Genomic DNA, 16058 nt, shown 5'->3' with positions numbered 1-16058 from the left:
CACATACATACAATGTAATGATGGATTTCTCTAATGATGGGTTGCAAAACCCATGTAACCGTAAATCCTGCAATTTCATACATTTGGATAGCTGCATTAGCAATAGTCACGTGAGATCATTATTGGACACCATTTAGACTTTTCAAAGTATCTAATACATAATGAGTACTAATAGTTGCAACTTTCGGCACAACAATTAATTTCCCAAAAAGGAAGTAATTAAAGGTGTTCGTAAACTATATTATACTACGGTACCTACGATATCTCATAATATTTATTCGAGAAATTTGAAATTGGCAGTATTTAGCGATGACCATCGGTCTGCGATCTTCTAAATATATCAATGACCCACAATCTTGAAAAACAAAGCTTGATTCTCCGCAACAAAGAGAGAGTAAGGTCGAGTTGTTGAATCATACGCCATGGCTTTAGGTGCCTGCGGTTTTGCTACGTGGAGCCCAAGCTTCCTGGGTGTCTTATTTAGGTGTGCCAACACTATTGTTATCTCAAAAACGGTGAGAGTTACGGAATTGATTTAATATCAGGAAAATGTTTCCACTTTTAGGGGACTTAATATGTTGTAAACAGTCCATCAAAGTTATTTTTCAAGAATTTTTTAAAAGCTCCGCCTGTGTCAAAAGAAATTTCGGGCTCAAAAACATCTAATCTGCAGTAAGAAATACCTTGTAAAATTTTCGTTAGCTTGTATTTGTTTTCCACTCATTAAATTGATATTGTTTTCTTTGAAAATTTGCTTTTGACATTTATCTGTTTTTCTAAATATATGCAAAAAGAGGAGACACGTACAGGAAACTAATTTGTTATATCATTGATAAATTTATCAACAATTTTAGTTTACATTTAGTTTGCAATGATCTCATAATTATAAAGCCTTTGCGAACGATTAATGGCACTACACGCGACGTTGCCGTAAATCACATTAGAGATACAAACGATGGACTTAACTATGTCATAGTCATAACTGGAAACCTAACCTAAAACTTTGGGCTAGGTTTATAATTGTTAGTTTAGAATTTCGTTTATATGTAATTTTTCATACTACTTCTCAAAGACTTTTAGTCAAAACTTTCTTACCAAAATTCCAGTTTTTTCCTAAATAATAAGATTGCTCCACAAGGCCTCATTATACGATGGGAGACCGGTACAACATCCACAGTCAGTTGGAACATCTGCAGTCCAAATACATCGGAACGGGACACGCAGATACCACCAAATTCGATTGGCTGTTAAACCAGCATCGGGACAGCTATTGCAGTTATTTGGGCCACCCTGATCTGCTCAGCCACTTTGCCATAGCTGAGAATGAAGCAAAAGCTAGAGTTCGGTTCAACCTCATGGAGAAGATGCTGCAACCCTGTGGACCCCCTCCTGACAAACCTGATGATTAGGTAAATAACGAATAGCTACTATTTTAAGTCAACATTGTTTGACAAATAATAGTTGGGTTTCAATATTAAACCAAAACGGGAAGGATCTCAATGGTATTTTCTTTTTTTATAGTTGGATGTTTGACATTGAATTCAGATGTTTGATGTTAGAACTACTGCAATCCATTATTCACTAAGCAAATTCAAGGGCAGGATTTTTTAATTTGCAAGTTCATATTTTTAATTTATTATAAATACAATTATAATTTGATATTTACAATTTCTCAGTGTATTAACATACTGATTCGTACTGTAAAAAAGATTGTATAAAATGATTCCAATATTCATTGTTTTAATTGCTGTGGAAATTAAATAAATCCAGGCAAATTCCTGCTCTCTGCTCATATAAAACATTGACAAAAATGTAAAAAATTCAAAATGATGCTCACAAGAAATTGAATTGTCAGGTTCCAAACATCACTATGTTGAGGTAATATAAATGGACAACAATGTAATAACTGCATCTGTATAACAAAACCATTATTTCTCTATAACTGTATCTGATAACATTGCTAAAGAGTCAATCAGGGAAGATATGTCAGTATTTAATGCATTTACAGCTACCACCTCTGCTTCAAATTCATCTATAACCTTAAGATCTTCAGTGTACTAAAATACAATTAAAATAGTTACTAAACTAGCTTTTTATTATTAAGAATTATTTTACTAACCTGTGTTAAAATATTTAAACATTCATCAGACTTGTTTAACACATCCCCAAATTGAGAATGAAACACATATTGTGCCCTAGCTATTGAGATTTTATCATTTCTAACTATTTCCTGGCTAATTTCTTTGAAGTCATTCAAATGCTTATTAGTGTTTCCAATAATTTCTTGCACCTTTTTGGAGTTACATAACTTTACATTTTCTTCTACCCTGTTATCCACATTTGATTTATTTTTTGCTTCCAATTTACTTTGTACTTCTTCCAATTTCAACTTCTTCTCCTCAATTGACAATGGTTTAATTTTAGCATAGAGAGGAAATAAATTCATCTTTAAGGTTTCTGACTCTTGCTGATCTTCTATTTCAACATTTGAATGGGTTTCTTTACTACTTTCTATGTCAAAAGTTTCAAGCTTTTCAATAAAATTGAATAGGTTATATGCAATATAGATCTAAAAGGAAACGTTAGGTAGGTACTTTTATAAAATAAGTAGTACCTAATAGTATAGCACTTGAAATGAGCATTGAACATATTATCACTGTCTTTTCTCCCTTCAATAAATATTAACTAGATGAAACATCCTAAAATATAAAGATGCCTTTTTGGAAAGGATAATCTAAATTAGACTGATTCCAATCTAACACTGGCTGCTGTTGGGACCAATAAATTTAATTCATTATTTCCAAAAAGGCCTTTTGTTATGAATTGACTTTTGCATCTGTAGCAATACAAAGGGGCAAAAATTATGATTACTGACATCTCTAAAAATCCTTTAATGACAATGCTTTGTGTTTTTAGATATTAACATGTGATACATTAATTCAGGTGTTATGCACTGTATAAACTCAGCACAACACTGTACCTCCTCAGACCAGAAATGTCTCAAAACAATTTGAGCTTTAGTGAAATACTTAATTCCCCATATTTACAACATACTATCACATTTGAAAGAGGAATCAATAGGATGTCTTTGTATCAGAAATAAAATGTGGTATAGAAATTTTAAGTAGCAGGAATTAGTTTGTACCTCTTTTTCTGGGAGCAATTTACCATTCATAAACAGCCATCCATCTTCTTTGTTGCAAAAACCATAACATGAAAGTACATCAGCAATCAATAATTTGCTGGATTCATCTTGGTTTTTAAGAAGCGGTTCGAAATATTGTGCATTTAACAGATTTAGGGCCCAAGACATTAGAAACCATCTGTTGTTCACATTGAAAATGGCATAAGAATCTTCTGAACATATACCGTGGACTAAGGGGCAGTTGTGCTTTTGTACAAAGGACATCATAAAGGACACCAAGTCTTCCACATCCATATTTCATTTAACTCTGCGTGTCAGCAACAATTTATAGTTTTAATACGACAAATAATTCAAATTGAAATCGTTTTGTTTTTAAGCATTATCACATTTGATTATGACAGTTGGCAATGAAAATTGACATAATGCATTGACATTTAACCACAGAATTATTCATGATCGGTAGAGGTTCTTGCACTACCAGTTCTATTCTCTGAATAATTAGTAGGAATGAACAAAGATAGATAATAGAATTTAACAAGACTTAATAAGGCCACTACTCAAAATTAATTTGAATCATTGCAAAGTTTCGTGTTAAATATTTGTTAAAAGCAACCAGAATCATATGCGAAAAGAAAACCCTTACAGGATATAGTGGCAAATTGCCCCTTCTGAAGGCGAAAGCTATAACAGATAAAGAGGAAAATTGTTTCGAATTATTTGTTTGGTTATGTCCGGTTTATAACTGACTTGAGTTTTTATTTGAATAACTGAATTTTGTAATTTTTAAAAACGAAGATAATGAACGGAACATCTGTATACCATATCTTATATATCTAAGCTCAAGATAATATCTATAAATAGAGGCTCTAATTCAGATAAGAGGATTTCCCACAAATAATAGAAATTATTTCTTACACGGGTTAATATTAAATATTCGGATCCCCTACTGTGATATTTAGAATGGCCGGTGACTACAACAAAATTTTTAAGATCGGTGATCGCCTGATATTAGAACTAACATCCTCAGACATTTTTAATGGAATATATGCAGATGGTGGAAAGGATCGCATATCTCTCACTGATGTTATTCAGCACAACAATAATAACAAACTTGGGGGTGTATATGATTTTTACAGAAATGAAATAGCAAATATCCGTAAACTAAAACCACCTTCTGCAAAAGAGACTGTAAATGAAGATGAAAGTTCCACAACCAATAGTGAATTATGCACAATGATCAAAATATGTGAAGAAGAGTATTTTCGTCTGAAAGAAATGTCTAAAAGTTACATCTACATACAAACTGCTGACAAAAGATACTTTGATGCAGTGCAAGTATTAAGTGACAGTGAGACCATTGGTGTTGTTTGCCTTGGAATGGAGAATCACAGGTCAAGTATTATAAACCTCCTGGTAATGTGTACTTGGAAACAAGTGTATATATTTGACTTGACTAACATTACTAAACGAGAACTGTACAAAGAACTGAAAGACATTTTTGAGTCTGAATACATTTGTAAAGTCATACATAAGAGTGCAGGACTCATAGACACTCTTTATAGAGAATATAATGTGTATGTGCAAAATACTTTTGATACTCAAATCGTGGATCTCATGTTGCAAAAGGAGGCAACTGGCATTTCCCCAATGGTTGGAAGAGATATCTCAGAATGCCTTTCACATTACCTCAATTTTCCTAAATCATTGTTAGACCATGCTTTAAATGTATCATGTAAAAGCTGGAATGAACGCCCATTGACTGAGAAATTTAAATTGTATGCTTCCCAAATAGCTACATATCTTATTGTACTAAAAAATCACTTTCATAAACTCTTACTGAAGGATGTTTTTAATACAATCACAAAAGTTCATGATTGCGTCTATGACATGGATAATTTTGAGTTTTTAAATTATAATAACAATAATAAGGAAGTTGTAAAGGAAATTCAAAATTTGATTCCAAACTTAAATAATTTGAATATTAATGAGCCTTCAAAAAACGGAACCAAAGGTTAAAAATCTTCGTTTTCCCAAATAAGGTTGATTCATGGTTACCACTAAAATAATCATTTAATTACATTAAAGCAGGTTAAATTAAGAAACCTTGCATCCAACATGTTTTATTATAAGCCAAATATCTTGGACTCTTCCTGTAGTTGTTGCATTTCTCAAGTTTTAAATAAAACATGAATTGTATCACCAATAGTTAATATTCAGTATCATTTCCTCTTCTATTTACCAACAAATTGACATGATAATGCAGTGATCCAATCAGGTGGTCTGATCATTTCTTGAGAAATATAGTGCCGTTCCTCTAATACCCACTGTAAAGTAGCTACTCGGCGTCTCGAGTATAAAGTAGGTACCTTAAAATGTCTTCTTGCACGCAGATTTGTTTGGTGAAATCTTTTTGGCCATAGAGATAAATAAAACATTACTTTTGCAAAAAAACTAACGTAGAATTCGGATTTAAAATAGGTTATCTAAGACAAATGGTCACAAATAGCGACTAACCTAATAGGAAAATTAGTTTAACAAAAAGGGTACGCCATATTTTTTTTACATTTGTACATAATAGCGGCTATATTACCTGTATACAGACTTTGAGAGTGTATTTAAACGTTAATCAAAGAAATATTTATAATTTCCAACCAAAAATTATTTGGAACCGTTTTTAAAACGTCGATATTATCATATATTTTAACTTTAACAAAATAAATTTATTAAAAATCTCAATCAAAATCAAAATTTATTTCAAAAAATAACTACTTGTTTCAACATATAGTTATTATAGTGCGTATTAACACAACGCGATTTGCGATTTTAAGAGAGTGGTCGTACCACTTACCTCCACTGAAGGTGAGGAGCGACTGATGGTTTTACTGCATTGAAACGCTGTTTTATGAAAAAATACTAAACCTTCCTATGTAACTATATTTAAGGTTTATTGGCAAAAAGTGATCATTCACGTTCTAAAGCATATCGATGAAAGCGAGCAAAAGCGTGAAAAGGTCGACAACAAGGCACTAATCGATACGAAGGGTACCAGCTGAGTGGCTGACGTCACACAGAAACAACAAAGGTATAGGGAATAGTGCAGTTGCCACGTTGACTTGGTTCTTATAAGACGTAGGTCTTAAGTACACCACCGATTCCTTTATAACAAGGGGCTATTTTTTCCAGTTCTGTTTAATTGACTGTGGATACTTATTTATCATAGAGATGATATTCACGGGGAATGAAATTGTCTGCGTTATTCCAGTATATTTAACTTCTATTTTACCATACTAATATTAATTTAGCGCTAATTGAACACAAAATTAGGTTGCCTTTTTAGTGGGAAAGAAAAGTTGACTTTATATAGATAATTATTTATTGAATATTCCGAAAACATCCTTTAATATTAAACTAGAATGACGTTTTAGCTTCCTTTTTAATTTATATACTGTGTAAATACATGAAATATTCCGTGAGAGTTTTTGGTTCATTTTTCTTTACGATTCGAACCCACTTAAAAAAAAGCAAAACTAAGAAACGGAAACGGCAAGCAAAAGACCAGTGAAGTTACAGTCCATTTCTATTATTTTAATTTTTAACAATTCTTTATCTGGTTTAGGGATTGAACCCTCATAACTGTCGTCAAAAACTGTAGTGGATATGGGTTTTACTTCAATCCACAGATACGTTGATTGTGGACGGATACATACAAGATACCATAGGGACAATGGTACAATTGAGTGTCGAGTACTATTGGGTGAAAAATTGAGCGAATCATCTTAACTTACCTTATACAAAAGGTGCATGTTTTCATTTGACATATGTCTATAACTTAAGTATTTTTCGAAATTCTGATATTGTTAACATTTCCATTTTAAAAACCAATTCTGCATAAAAACTCGCATCTCTAAACGTTTTTGACATATTTTCGATTAAGTTTTTCAATGCACTTGTAAGGATTTATGAATACCATCAATTTATTAACTGTTACTGAGATAAAAAATGTGATTTTTACTTTTGCGCAAACAAATTTGTGAAATCGTCATGCTGCTTAAACATACCTGGTTTTTTATCCTAGTAATAGAGGCAAGCAGATTATCGAACGAAGTTTCAAATGAAACATAACAAATTCTAACTGAAGATCAAGTAGAGGCAATCTTTCGTCCGATTACTGGAAGGTCTGGAGACTAACACCAGACGTATATCTGAAGCAACGGGGGTCAACAAATCATGAATTTATCGACTTCTGTGAAAGGAGAAGTTGTTTTTGCTCCTCATGCATTCGATCTTCTTCGAATATGGATTCACTGGGAGCAAGATCGCCATACCACGATTTATTAACTTGTACATCGTGCGACTGATTAGTACTATTCAGGATACATGAGCAGGCCTCGAGAAGTTTTTCCCTGTCTCTAGAAGTAGTAAAATCATAGTCAAAGCGAATGTCGTCACTGGTCACTATACGATTTTACTTTTTCGGCGACTCTGCGGTATCGGGACAAATAGATCCGTCGACGAATTGATCTTTCCAAAACTGCGTCACTTCCTGCAAGAACGCAGATCTTCCGTTAGGGCCGCAATGCATACGCTCCATCAGGAAAGCTTCTTCGTGCAATTCGCGACAATACGGTGGTTCGCGGGCGAGGCGACGGTACAAGCAGCAAACGTCTTCGATTTGTGCACGGGATGATGCCCATGAGAAGTAACGTGTTTTTACCAGGCTGTAAATCTACAATGTTTACTAATCCGCTTATTTTTAACTATTTTTAGAACTTAGAGTGGAAGCGAAGTCACGGTAGATGGGGAAAGATTCACTTCTAATTACTGGCAATTTCTTGGTTCTTTGAAATTACTCTTCTTGTAAAATTGAAATTAAATATTATTTCATGTTAATCCATGGAAATTCTGGCTATCTTGTGCATTTTTTTATATTTTCGTATTGTAGTATGGATATTTTGACGAATCTCCTGGAAAATTTTGAGGATAGAGTAACCTATTTGGTGACCTTTCATCCACTTCAAGCATAATAAAACTCCATTGAAAAGAACTACTCACATAACAATTTCAGGGAACATCACACGAAGCCCCGCTTCAAAAAACTCCTTCATAGATTTTTCATCAAGGCTCGAAGCCAGCACTCCACTGAGAAAAATATCCCATACTTTTACAGCTTTGCTTTTTAGCCTATTAGTGGCCACATGTAGTTTTTCATACGCTTCATTTACCCGGTCGAGCATCAATAAAAACTTAATGTACAACCCCCATACAGATTCAGAGTCTTTATAGTCATCCAGGCCTTCCTCCACCTTCTTCAGGCCAACGGAAGGATCGTCAATAGAACATTCGACCCATTTTACATAGTGGTTGATGCATAATTTCACATTTGCCTTACGAACTTCTTCCATGGCAAGCAACAGTAGAGATTTCTGGAAAACACCGTCCATATTAAATCGGTTCTAAAATTATCGATTGTTATAGAAACTTACTAGTTGAGGGTTTTCCCCCTTGTCTTTAATCAACTTAGAAATAAAATGTATGTAATTATTTGCAATTTCAGATTTTTTATTCTCGGGCGTACACTTTATGCCTGTTCTGAACAAGTAAATCATCTTTTGTATTTCGGTCATATTCGGAGTAAAATTACGGTTCAAAGGTCGGAATGCCGCAAATACATAACTTTCCCCTTCATTGGCATAAGTCTCCAACAGTCTTCTCAAGCCATATTCAATCACACTATTAACATTATGTGTATCATTTAACTTTTGTTCTATCAGTGTGATTACTTGCTCTACAAATGCTCGTGGTACTTTTGTCTCCACAATAAAGTCAATGTATGAAGCAAGTCTACTGTCCACATTCTCATCTTTACTATTCAGTTCAATTTCCAAGAGATCGAGGTATATTTCCAGATTTTCAGGATTCATGCTCTGGCCCATACAAAGAATCTTCTTGGCTTCAACTTCGTTGTTAATGTGCAAATACCAAGAAGCGGCTAATCTAAATACTTTGGGGTCGCAGATAAATCTTTCAATCATTTCTTTAATAAAATTGGTAGTTGAGTTATTCAGTTCAGGGAATAACTTCAGAAAGTTATAGTATCTAACATGAAATGGATAATCGGTAGGCCAGTGTCTGATGGCTCTTTTGTATGTTTGCACTACTCGGCTTATGAAGAACCACTCGCAATCTTTCCTGCCCTTGCGCCTTCTGATTGAGGTGATAATACTGCCCATAAAGGCGATACTTGACTTATAGTCGTCCAACGTTTCATGGCCGCTAGAAAGGATGTTTTCTAGTTCACGGTCTTTATTCAGTATATTTCTGGAAAATAGAGCACTAGTTAATATAAGAATTGAACTGTTTGTTGGAATATTTGGCTTTTTTTGTAAATCAAGATTATATCAATATCACACCAAACTACACCATCATAACAAATAGAAAAATCCATTGGAGATATACATATTAGTAAGACTAAGTGGCCAATTAAAATAAAAATAAGAAAATGATACATTGATTGTTCAGACATAAAAAGCGCCACATCTTTAAATGAATAACAGTTTGTTATTTGACAAATGTACTATATGTTTTATATGTTGAATTTTGGGCAGATTGTTCATTATTATTCTTATTTTCTTTGGAAACAAGCCTAAGAGAAAGAATCTCGCTAACATGACACAAAGAAATATATAATGTGCCTCTCAATATTGACCCCCTTGTGGCTACTTTTTTACGGCTTTAGCCAACATTATGAACTACAAGCCCTTCTCAAATTTCACATGTCTTTTGGTTGGATCTCAGGGATGCATCAACATTATTTTCATGTGTTCTCATATAGAAAATGTTTAGACACCAACTTGAAGGAAACTTATAATACTCACTTTACTTCTTGGTCCGAAAATAATCCATCAGCCTTTAATTTGGCGATTTCTTTGGCACAGCGCTCCGGACCGAATTGAACGTTTTCATCCATGTTCACAGAAAGGTTTTAAATTTAACTTTATTGAATTGAAAATGCTTACGATGAAGGCTTTGCGCGATTAAGGTATTATAAATTATAAAGTTTATTTATGCACAAAATCGATAAAATTCGAGCGAAAGCAAAACATTATTTAGAAATTGAATGCCACACAAAACAAAAATTTGAAAAAAAAGGATAATATATCCGTTAACTTGACAGCACGCTTTGCACCCTGCAATCTAGGATTGCTCTAACTACACTTACATTGACTTTTGAGTTTGTTCAAGCTAGTTTGAAACGAATCGAAAATTTTTAATTTTATGGTAATATCGGCATCCATGATATTGTCTTACTAACTATTAAGTTTTTTTTTTATAAAAGCAAATGATGTTGTCATTACATACTTTAGTAACGCATTAAAGGCAGTACTACATTAAGCAAGAAATGAAAGCTCCTCGTCGATGTATGTGGGCTTGCCTAAAAATGGTAAAAATGACATTTTCCTGGTCTCGCCTAAAAAAACGAGTGAAACGTTGCCGATATACGTGAAATTGAAAATTCCTAAATTAGAATTTTATTGTGTGTGTTGTTTGTAATATTTTACATATAGAATAGACAAAATTACCGGTATTTTAGATTATTTAAAGAATTATTAAATTTTCAATTTTCTGTACTAATTTCAAGTTTATCATAAAGTTATTTTAGACGCAATTATCAATATGCCTACTTGTTTTGAAATAAAATACTTATCTATTGGTTGTTATAAGTTAAAGTTATTACACTCTAAAGCGTTTTTCTCAAACACTATTTATCAGCAGGATCATAATTAAAAGGTTAAAAGGAGTTGCCACTCTGGATCACAGGTCTCTCTCACATCTAACTACTTTACTTTACCTACTTTTAGCTGGGGGGTGAAGAAATGTAATATTTCAAAGTGAAATAATGGTCTAATCAATATAATTAATATCTTTAGCACCTGACAGCATAAAACCTCCCAAATAAAATTCTAGTTTTTATTTAGATTTATTTTCAAAAATTTTTGCTGTGCTATCATCAGACGTTGTCAGCACGTGGTTACCATCAGGAAACACAGATATACTCAGAACCTCCGCACTATGCCCGGTAAAAACGTCCAGTAAAGTGCCAGCTTTGACGTCACACATATACACAGCACCATCAGTTGCACCCACAAACACTTTATTGTTACTTCCTGATTTCATTACTGTAACTGCACATTCAATCCTTGCTTGATGCCTTAAAACAAACTTCCCTAGTTGCCAAACACACAGCTGACCTGACAAGGATCCTGTGATTATAACACCAAGATCATTATTAAAAAGAGCAGCTTCAATCTCTGTTTCACCATCCAACATAACACTGCCTATAGATCTCCCATCTAAAATCTTTACAACTTGAGCTGTAGGTGCTGTAACTGCTAAGGCACCATCTAGGCTGATGTCAAGAGAAGTTATACTTCTGTCAGAGTCGGTGTTAGTCCACAAAGGACGAGCTTCTTTGATGTCCCATAGGCGAATATTGCCATCTCCATATCCAACAAGGAGTTGTTTTCCATTAGGCACAACCTTAGCACAAGTGGTTTGGACATTACTAGGTGAGGGCAAAACTTTGCAGTTGCCAGAGGGTATTTGCCAGATGTATACATCTCCAGAGTGGCATCCACAAAAAAGGACATTAGCCATAGGATGCCACATCAACCATTCCATATCGTCTCCTTCAAAGCACCATAACAACTTTTTTTCTTTGCAGGACCATACCTGAAATGAATGAACTAGTACACTTTTAATAAAAATGTTTTTTAAATTTACAACCCAACAGCAAAATAGTATTTACCACATGGTGGCAATAACAAGTTATACCTGTATAAGCCCAGCCATATCTCCAGTAGCAAAAAGTTGATCATTGTGATTAAAACACACTTCAGTCACGGAATCCTTATGCCCAGTACATTCAAATAAAACTTCACCATTTGAAACATCCCAAATATATGCAGTGTCATCCTCACTGCCTGTAATGGCCCAAGTTCCTGTATGGTTTAGTGCACTGCAAAAAACTGACTTGGTATGTCTGGAAAATGTGAACTTTGATATATCAATAATTTCTGTCTCAATTTGATTCTGCCCATCAGCAAAATCGTCAAAGACTTCGTTATCCTCATCTTCACCATCTGAATAAATCACTTCAATTTCGTCATTTTCTGTTAAATCATTGCTGTCATCAATATCCATATTGCTAAATATACTAAATCGAAATATCACGATTTAGTTTTCACGAGCTTAAAAGAAAAAAACCAGAAATGAGAAAATAAAAGTATGCAAATTAGCCATGTAAAAATTAATAATCAAACATTAAAATATACATAACCTCATTAAAATTTACCTCAATCTTCCCCAGTCGGTTCTTTACAGGACTCTCACACAGACAGCTGATGACTATAAACGAACTTATTAGGGCACATTAATCGATGTTTTACATTGACTATTACAAGATGTAGAGATTTTTTTAATTCTACAAATTCGATCAAGTTTTTAGAGGGATTCTTTCGATTTAAACTTGTACCTGCATTAAGTATTGATTTTATAATATTTTGATGCAAGAAATAATCATGTCGATTTTTTCTAAGCGAGGTTGTCACTATTTCCTTTAAATACGTCATCGTTAATAAAAAATTTTATTCACTCTGGCAAATAAAAGAATTACAACGTTGCCACATTAGTGGCGTTGCCCTATCAGTTTGCAAGCAGGATATAATGCCCGGAATTTTTCGAGCATTACAGTTGTCATGGAGACTCAGATTCTCATACGTTTCGCTTTCTGCCTTGTCTAACAATATTAGACGTTAATTTTTAACTCGAAGCGAATTTTACGGAGTCATATTGGTAAAGATAAAAGCTGCTAAATCAAAATAAAAGCAAAGAATAAAGGGAATTTTGTGCTTATTTTTGACAGTGTTGACATGTCTTAGACCAACTGCCCTATCTGAAAATCTAGGGCAAAGAGTTCAGCCCACAATTTCAGTAAATTTGCACCTACAACAATAGACAACATATCTAGTTCTGTTAAATTTGTGATAAAGGAGTGGAAAGTTCAAGATAGTACAAAAAGTTCAACAATAAAGATTAAACCTACGTAAGATATACAATGAGCGGTCGATGCCGTCTGTGTGCAGGCTCCTATCAAGACCATATAGAAATATTAGAGGACAGTCAATTTTTGTCAATGATTGACTACTTCTTCCAACTAAAACTCGCTGCACAAGACAAATTACCTTCCATTGTTTGTGAGGGTTGTTATGAGTTTGTGCAGCAAACATGGCACTTCAAAGAACAAGTTGATCGAGCCCAAATACTACTGAGTGAATTAATCTTAAGTGCGGTGGAGGCAATAGTTACCAACACTGGTAGTGTAGAGCATACCATAACAAAAACTCTTGGCAATGATGATACCCTCTTAGCCAGTAGTAATAATGCTTTAGTAAGCATGATTTCAAAAAGGGGATACAATGAAGACAATGAAAATTTAAAGGCAGAAACGCAAGGTACTAGTGAGATTAATACTGCAACTGAACCAGGTTGCAGTTCTGAAAAAACCAAGGAAAAATCTCTTGAAAAAACTATTTGCAAAATTGAAGTCAAATTTTCCAAAAAGGTAAGAAAATTTGTATCTAGCAAAAGATGATAAATATAATATTTAAAGCATATTAAAAATCATCCAGTTCTGGGAAAATCTACTGTTATACTCCTGTATACATGAGGCAATGAATGTTTCTTTAATTATTTGCTTCTAGACAAGAAAACGCTCTGTTAATAGCAAAAAAATTAAATCAAATGACACAGAAACATTCAAAGAAATAGATTACATAAACCCAGACGGTACTGTGGTCCCCAAAGCTGGTATTGGAGGATGGAACACCTACCCTTTGACATGCTCTGAATGTAGTGCTGTCTGTTTTGAAGTAGATGATTTACGTGAACATTATACCTCAAATCACAACATTGTCTCTGTGAGATATCTTTGTTTAGATTGTCCTAAGGTACGTTTTTTTTTATGAAGCTTTAGTTGAGTCGAGCATATATTTTGAGAATTAATTAATTAGCTTAAATAGATCATTTTTTTATTTAAATATAAACAAACAGTGTAGCAAAAACTTTTACTTTAATTTGGGGTTCATTTTCAATGCTGCTTAAAACACATTCATGATTTTATGTGTTCACCATGTAAACGAGATCGACAGTATGGCCCTCGCAAAGAGGAACAGTATATTTAATAAAGAATAATGTTAAGGCATTTCCAAGCTTGCTGTAAATTTTTCAATTGGAAAAAAACCGCTTCTTCACAGGTCTATTCCAAATACATCAGCTTTATTAGTCATGTAAGACACCATCGACCAATCCTTAAATACTCCTGTGATATTTGCTATAAATGGTATGCAACTTCAAAGGAAGTCGAAGACCATCAAAGCAGCCATAATGAAGAAAACCCACATCATTGCACAATCTGCGGAAAACGTTTCCGGGTTCAATCATTGTTAAACTTGCATACAAGGTCGCATTTGCCTAGTGATGTGAAGAATTGTTATCCATGTAATCATTGCCCAAAGAAATTTGGTAAGGATGAGTATTTTCTTTTGAGTCTATAAATTATTAGAGTGGAGATTTTCTTAAATGTTGCAGCAACTAAACCCAATCTTATGGCGCATAAAAGGATTCATTTAGGAATAAAAGAATACACATGTGATCAATGTGGTAAAAGTTTTGTACAGAAAGGAAACCTTGATAATCACATATTGATCCACGATTCGTCTCGTCCATTTCATTGTAATGTTTGCGAAAAATCATTCAAAACTTTAGTAAGTTTGAGATAAGCATAGGGGACTTTTTACATGCGCCATTTAAATAGTATCACGAAATTTAATCATAGTCCAACTCCAACAAGCTCTTTTAATGTTATAGATCCGACTGAAGAAACACGGCTCGATACACTCAGGCCTTAAACCACACCAGTGCGATATATGTGGAAAACGCTTTCGAGAAAGAGGTACGTTGAAGGAACACCACCGAATTCATACGGGAGTAATGCCATTTACCTGCGAGTTTTGCGGAAAATGTTTCAGATTTAAGGGCGTTCTAACGACGCATAGAAGACAACATACAGGTGGGAAAAATTTACAAAATTTTCTCTTAGTTATTTCTCATTAACTTAAAATGTTATCTGATGTTTCCGTGTCTTACGCTTGTGCTCGCCGAAATACTTTGAGCCTTCAAGAACTAAAGTTATTTTGAAACATTTCAATATGTTCTTTCGATGTATCCACAGCGCAAGACGAGGACGGGATTATAATTAGTAAATAACATAGTTAGTTATCCAGGCGAACGTCCGTATTCCTGTACAGAATGCCAACATCACTTCACCAACTGGCCGAATTACAACAAACATATGAAACGCAGGCACGGCATTAATACAAGCGTAAATTGTCGTACTAAACAAGACATTCCTCCAACTGGAAAACCAAATCGGAATCCACCCGGAACAGTATTAGCAGCCCCTCAACCGACAGGCCCTGCAGTGCAAGTCATTTGTCAAACCAATCCAGCGCCTTTGGAGGTGTATAGTGAGACTCCAAGCGCTGGTTTCTATCCAGTATTAGGGCTCTACGGAATTCCTGAAGATATTACTAAAGGAGTTATCTAGAACAAGTCCTAACTATATGATCTTGTAGTATTTGAAATGATTTATAGTATTATAGTACTAAATTTTATAATTTGTGAAAGAAAGTTGATTGCTGATTAGATGGAAAAACTTTGTTTCCCTTTTTTTTTAACAACTTCAACATTCCTTTAAATTAATTCAAGGAAAATTATTGATGAGGCGACATCTAATAAATAACTACTATAAATCTCTTAGATTCGTGGTGTAAGGGCAGATTCAAACTCACTTACG

The 16058-nt window shown here is 34.0% G+C and overlaps 6 protein-coding genes across 6 annotated transcripts; 3 read left to right on the top strand and 3 right to left on the bottom strand.

The window, feature by feature from the left end:
• Positions 1 to 988: 988 nt before the first annotated feature.
• Sf3b5 (splicing factor 3b subunit 5) lies at positions 989 to 1731 on the top strand. Its single transcript, XM_066303241.1, has 2 exons — positions 989 to 1409; positions 1522 to 1731. The coding sequence occupies exon 1, from the start codon at positions 1152 to 1154 to the stop codon at positions 1407 to 1409; it is 258 nt and encodes an 85-aa protein (XP_066159338.1). The 5' UTR covers positions 989 to 1151; the 3' UTR covers positions 1522 to 1731.
• Positions 1732 to 1915: 184 nt separating this feature from the next.
• On the bottom strand, positions 1916 to 3571 carry LOC136351010 (uncharacterized). The gene is made up of 3 exons (XM_066303239.1): positions 3146 to 3571; positions 2120 to 2569; positions 1916 to 2057 (listed from the first exon to the last, which is right to left on the bottom strand). The coding sequence occupies exons 1-3, from the start codon at positions 3437 to 3439 to the stop codon at positions 1929 to 1931; spliced, it is 873 nt and encodes a 290-aa protein (XP_066159336.1). The 5' UTR covers positions 3440 to 3571; the 3' UTR covers positions 1916 to 1928.
• Positions 3572 to 3791: 220 nt separating this feature from the next.
• LOC136351009 (piRNA biogenesis protein EXD1-like) lies at positions 3792 to 5355 on the top strand. Its single transcript, XM_066303238.1, has one exon. The coding sequence runs from the start codon at positions 4106 to 4108 to the stop codon at positions 5159 to 5161; it is 1056 nt and encodes a 351-aa protein (XP_066159335.1). The 5' UTR covers positions 3792 to 4105; the 3' UTR covers positions 5162 to 5355.
• Positions 5356 to 6500: 1145 nt separating this feature from the next.
• On the bottom strand, positions 6501 to 10997 carry LOC136351005 (U3 small nucleolar RNA-associated protein 6 homolog). The gene is made up of 5 exons (XM_066303232.1): positions 10021 to 10997; positions 8629 to 9463; positions 8198 to 8568; positions 7615 to 7863; positions 6501 to 7554 (listed from the first exon to the last, which is right to left on the bottom strand). The coding sequence occupies exons 1-5, from the start codon at positions 10110 to 10112 to the stop codon at positions 7371 to 7373; spliced, it is 1731 nt and encodes a 576-aa protein (XP_066159329.1). The 5' UTR covers positions 10113 to 10997; the 3' UTR covers positions 6501 to 7370.
• Positions 10998 to 11099: 102 nt separating this feature from the next.
• Positions 11100 to 12695, bottom strand: LOC136351008 (angio-associated migratory cell protein). The gene is made up of 3 exons (XM_066303237.1): positions 12498 to 12695; positions 11978 to 12393; positions 11100 to 11875 (listed from the first exon to the last, which is right to left on the bottom strand). Exons 2-3 carry the CDS (start codon positions 12344 to 12346, stop codon positions 11114 to 11116), a joined length of 1131 nt encoding a protein of 376 aa, XP_066159334.1. The 5' UTR covers positions 12347 to 12393; positions 12498 to 12695; the 3' UTR covers positions 11100 to 11113.
• A 204-nt stretch (positions 12696 to 12899) lies between these two features.
• LOC136351006 (zinc finger protein 570-like) lies at positions 12900 to 15922 on the top strand. The gene is made up of 6 exons (XM_066303233.1): positions 12900 to 13766; positions 13906 to 14151; positions 14458 to 14725; positions 14792 to 14967; positions 15071 to 15272; positions 15487 to 15922. Exons 1-6 carry the CDS (start codon positions 13260 to 13262, stop codon positions 15807 to 15809), a joined length of 1722 nt encoding a protein of 573 aa, XP_066159330.1. The 5' UTR covers positions 12900 to 13259; the 3' UTR covers positions 15810 to 15922.
• Positions 15923 to 16058: the final 136 nt, after the last annotated feature.

The sequence above is a fragment of the Euwallacea fornicatus genome, chromosome 4 (assembly GCF_040115645.1).
Source record: "Euwallacea fornicatus isolate EFF26 chromosome 4, ASM4011564v1, whole genome shotgun sequence".
Lineage (NCBI taxonomy): Eukaryota > Metazoa > Arthropoda > Insecta > Coleoptera > Curculionidae > Euwallacea > Euwallacea fornicatus.
The sequence above is the reverse complement of the archived record's forward strand: the minus strand, read 5'-3'. Positions and strand labels throughout refer to the sequence as shown.

What these genes read in the sequence shown, in the direction of transcription:
- Sf3b5 (XM_066303241.1), top strand. Translation starts at nt 1,152, where the DNA reads ATGGGAGACCGGTACAACATCCACAGTCAGTTGGAACATCTGCAGTCC.
- LOC136351010 (XM_066303239.1), bottom strand. Translation starts at nt 3,439, where the DNA reads ATGGATGTGGAAGACTTGGTGTCCTTTATGATGTCCTTTGTACAAAAG. An exon ending in AATTGCTCCCAGAAAAAGAG is followed by an intron (nt 2,570 to 3,145) that starts GTACAAACTAAT and finishes GTTTCCTTTTAG; the next exon opens with ATCTATATTGCATATAACCT. An exon ending in GTTTAAATATTTTAACACAG is followed by an intron (nt 2,058 to 2,119) that starts GTTAGTAAAATA and finishes ATTGTATTTTAG; the next exon opens with TACACTGAAGATCTTAAGGT.
- LOC136351009 (XM_066303238.1), top strand. Translation starts at nt 4,106, where the DNA reads ATGGCCGGTGACTACAACAAAATTTTTAAGATCGGTGATCGCCTGATA.
- LOC136351005 (XM_066303232.1), bottom strand. Translation starts at nt 10,112, where the DNA reads ATGGATGAAAACGTTCAATTCGGTCCGGAGCGCTGTGCCAAAGAAATC. An exon ending in AGGGGGAAAACCCTCAACTA is followed by an intron (nt 8,569 to 8,628) that starts GTAAGTTTCTAT and finishes GGTGTTTTCCAG; the next exon opens with AAATCTCTACTGTTGCTTGC. An exon ending in ATGTTCCCTGAAATTGTTAT is followed by an intron (nt 7,864 to 8,197) that starts GTGAGTAGTTCT and finishes GTAGATTTACAG; the next exon opens with CCTGGTAAAAACACGTTACT.
- LOC136351008 (XM_066303237.1), bottom strand. Translation starts at nt 12,346, where the DNA reads ATGGATATTGATGACAGCAATGATTTAACAGAAAATGACGAAATTGAA. An exon ending in ATATGGCTGGGCTTATACAG is followed by an intron (nt 11,876 to 11,977) that starts GTATAACTTGTT and finishes CATTCATTTCAG; the next exon opens with GTATGGTCCTGCAAAGAAAA.
- LOC136351006 (XM_066303233.1), top strand. Translation starts at nt 13,260, where the DNA reads ATGAGCGGTCGATGCCGTCTGTGTGCAGGCTCCTATCAAGACCATATA. An exon ending in TCATTGCCCAAAGAAATTTG is followed by an intron (nt 14,726 to 14,791) that starts GTAAGGATGAGT and finishes TAAATGTTGCAG; the next exon opens with CAACTAAACCCAATCTTATG. An exon ending in GCATAGAAGACAACATACAG is followed by an intron (nt 15,273 to 15,486) that starts GTGGGAAAAATT and finishes TTAGTTATCCAG; the next exon opens with GCGAACGTCCGTATTCCTGT.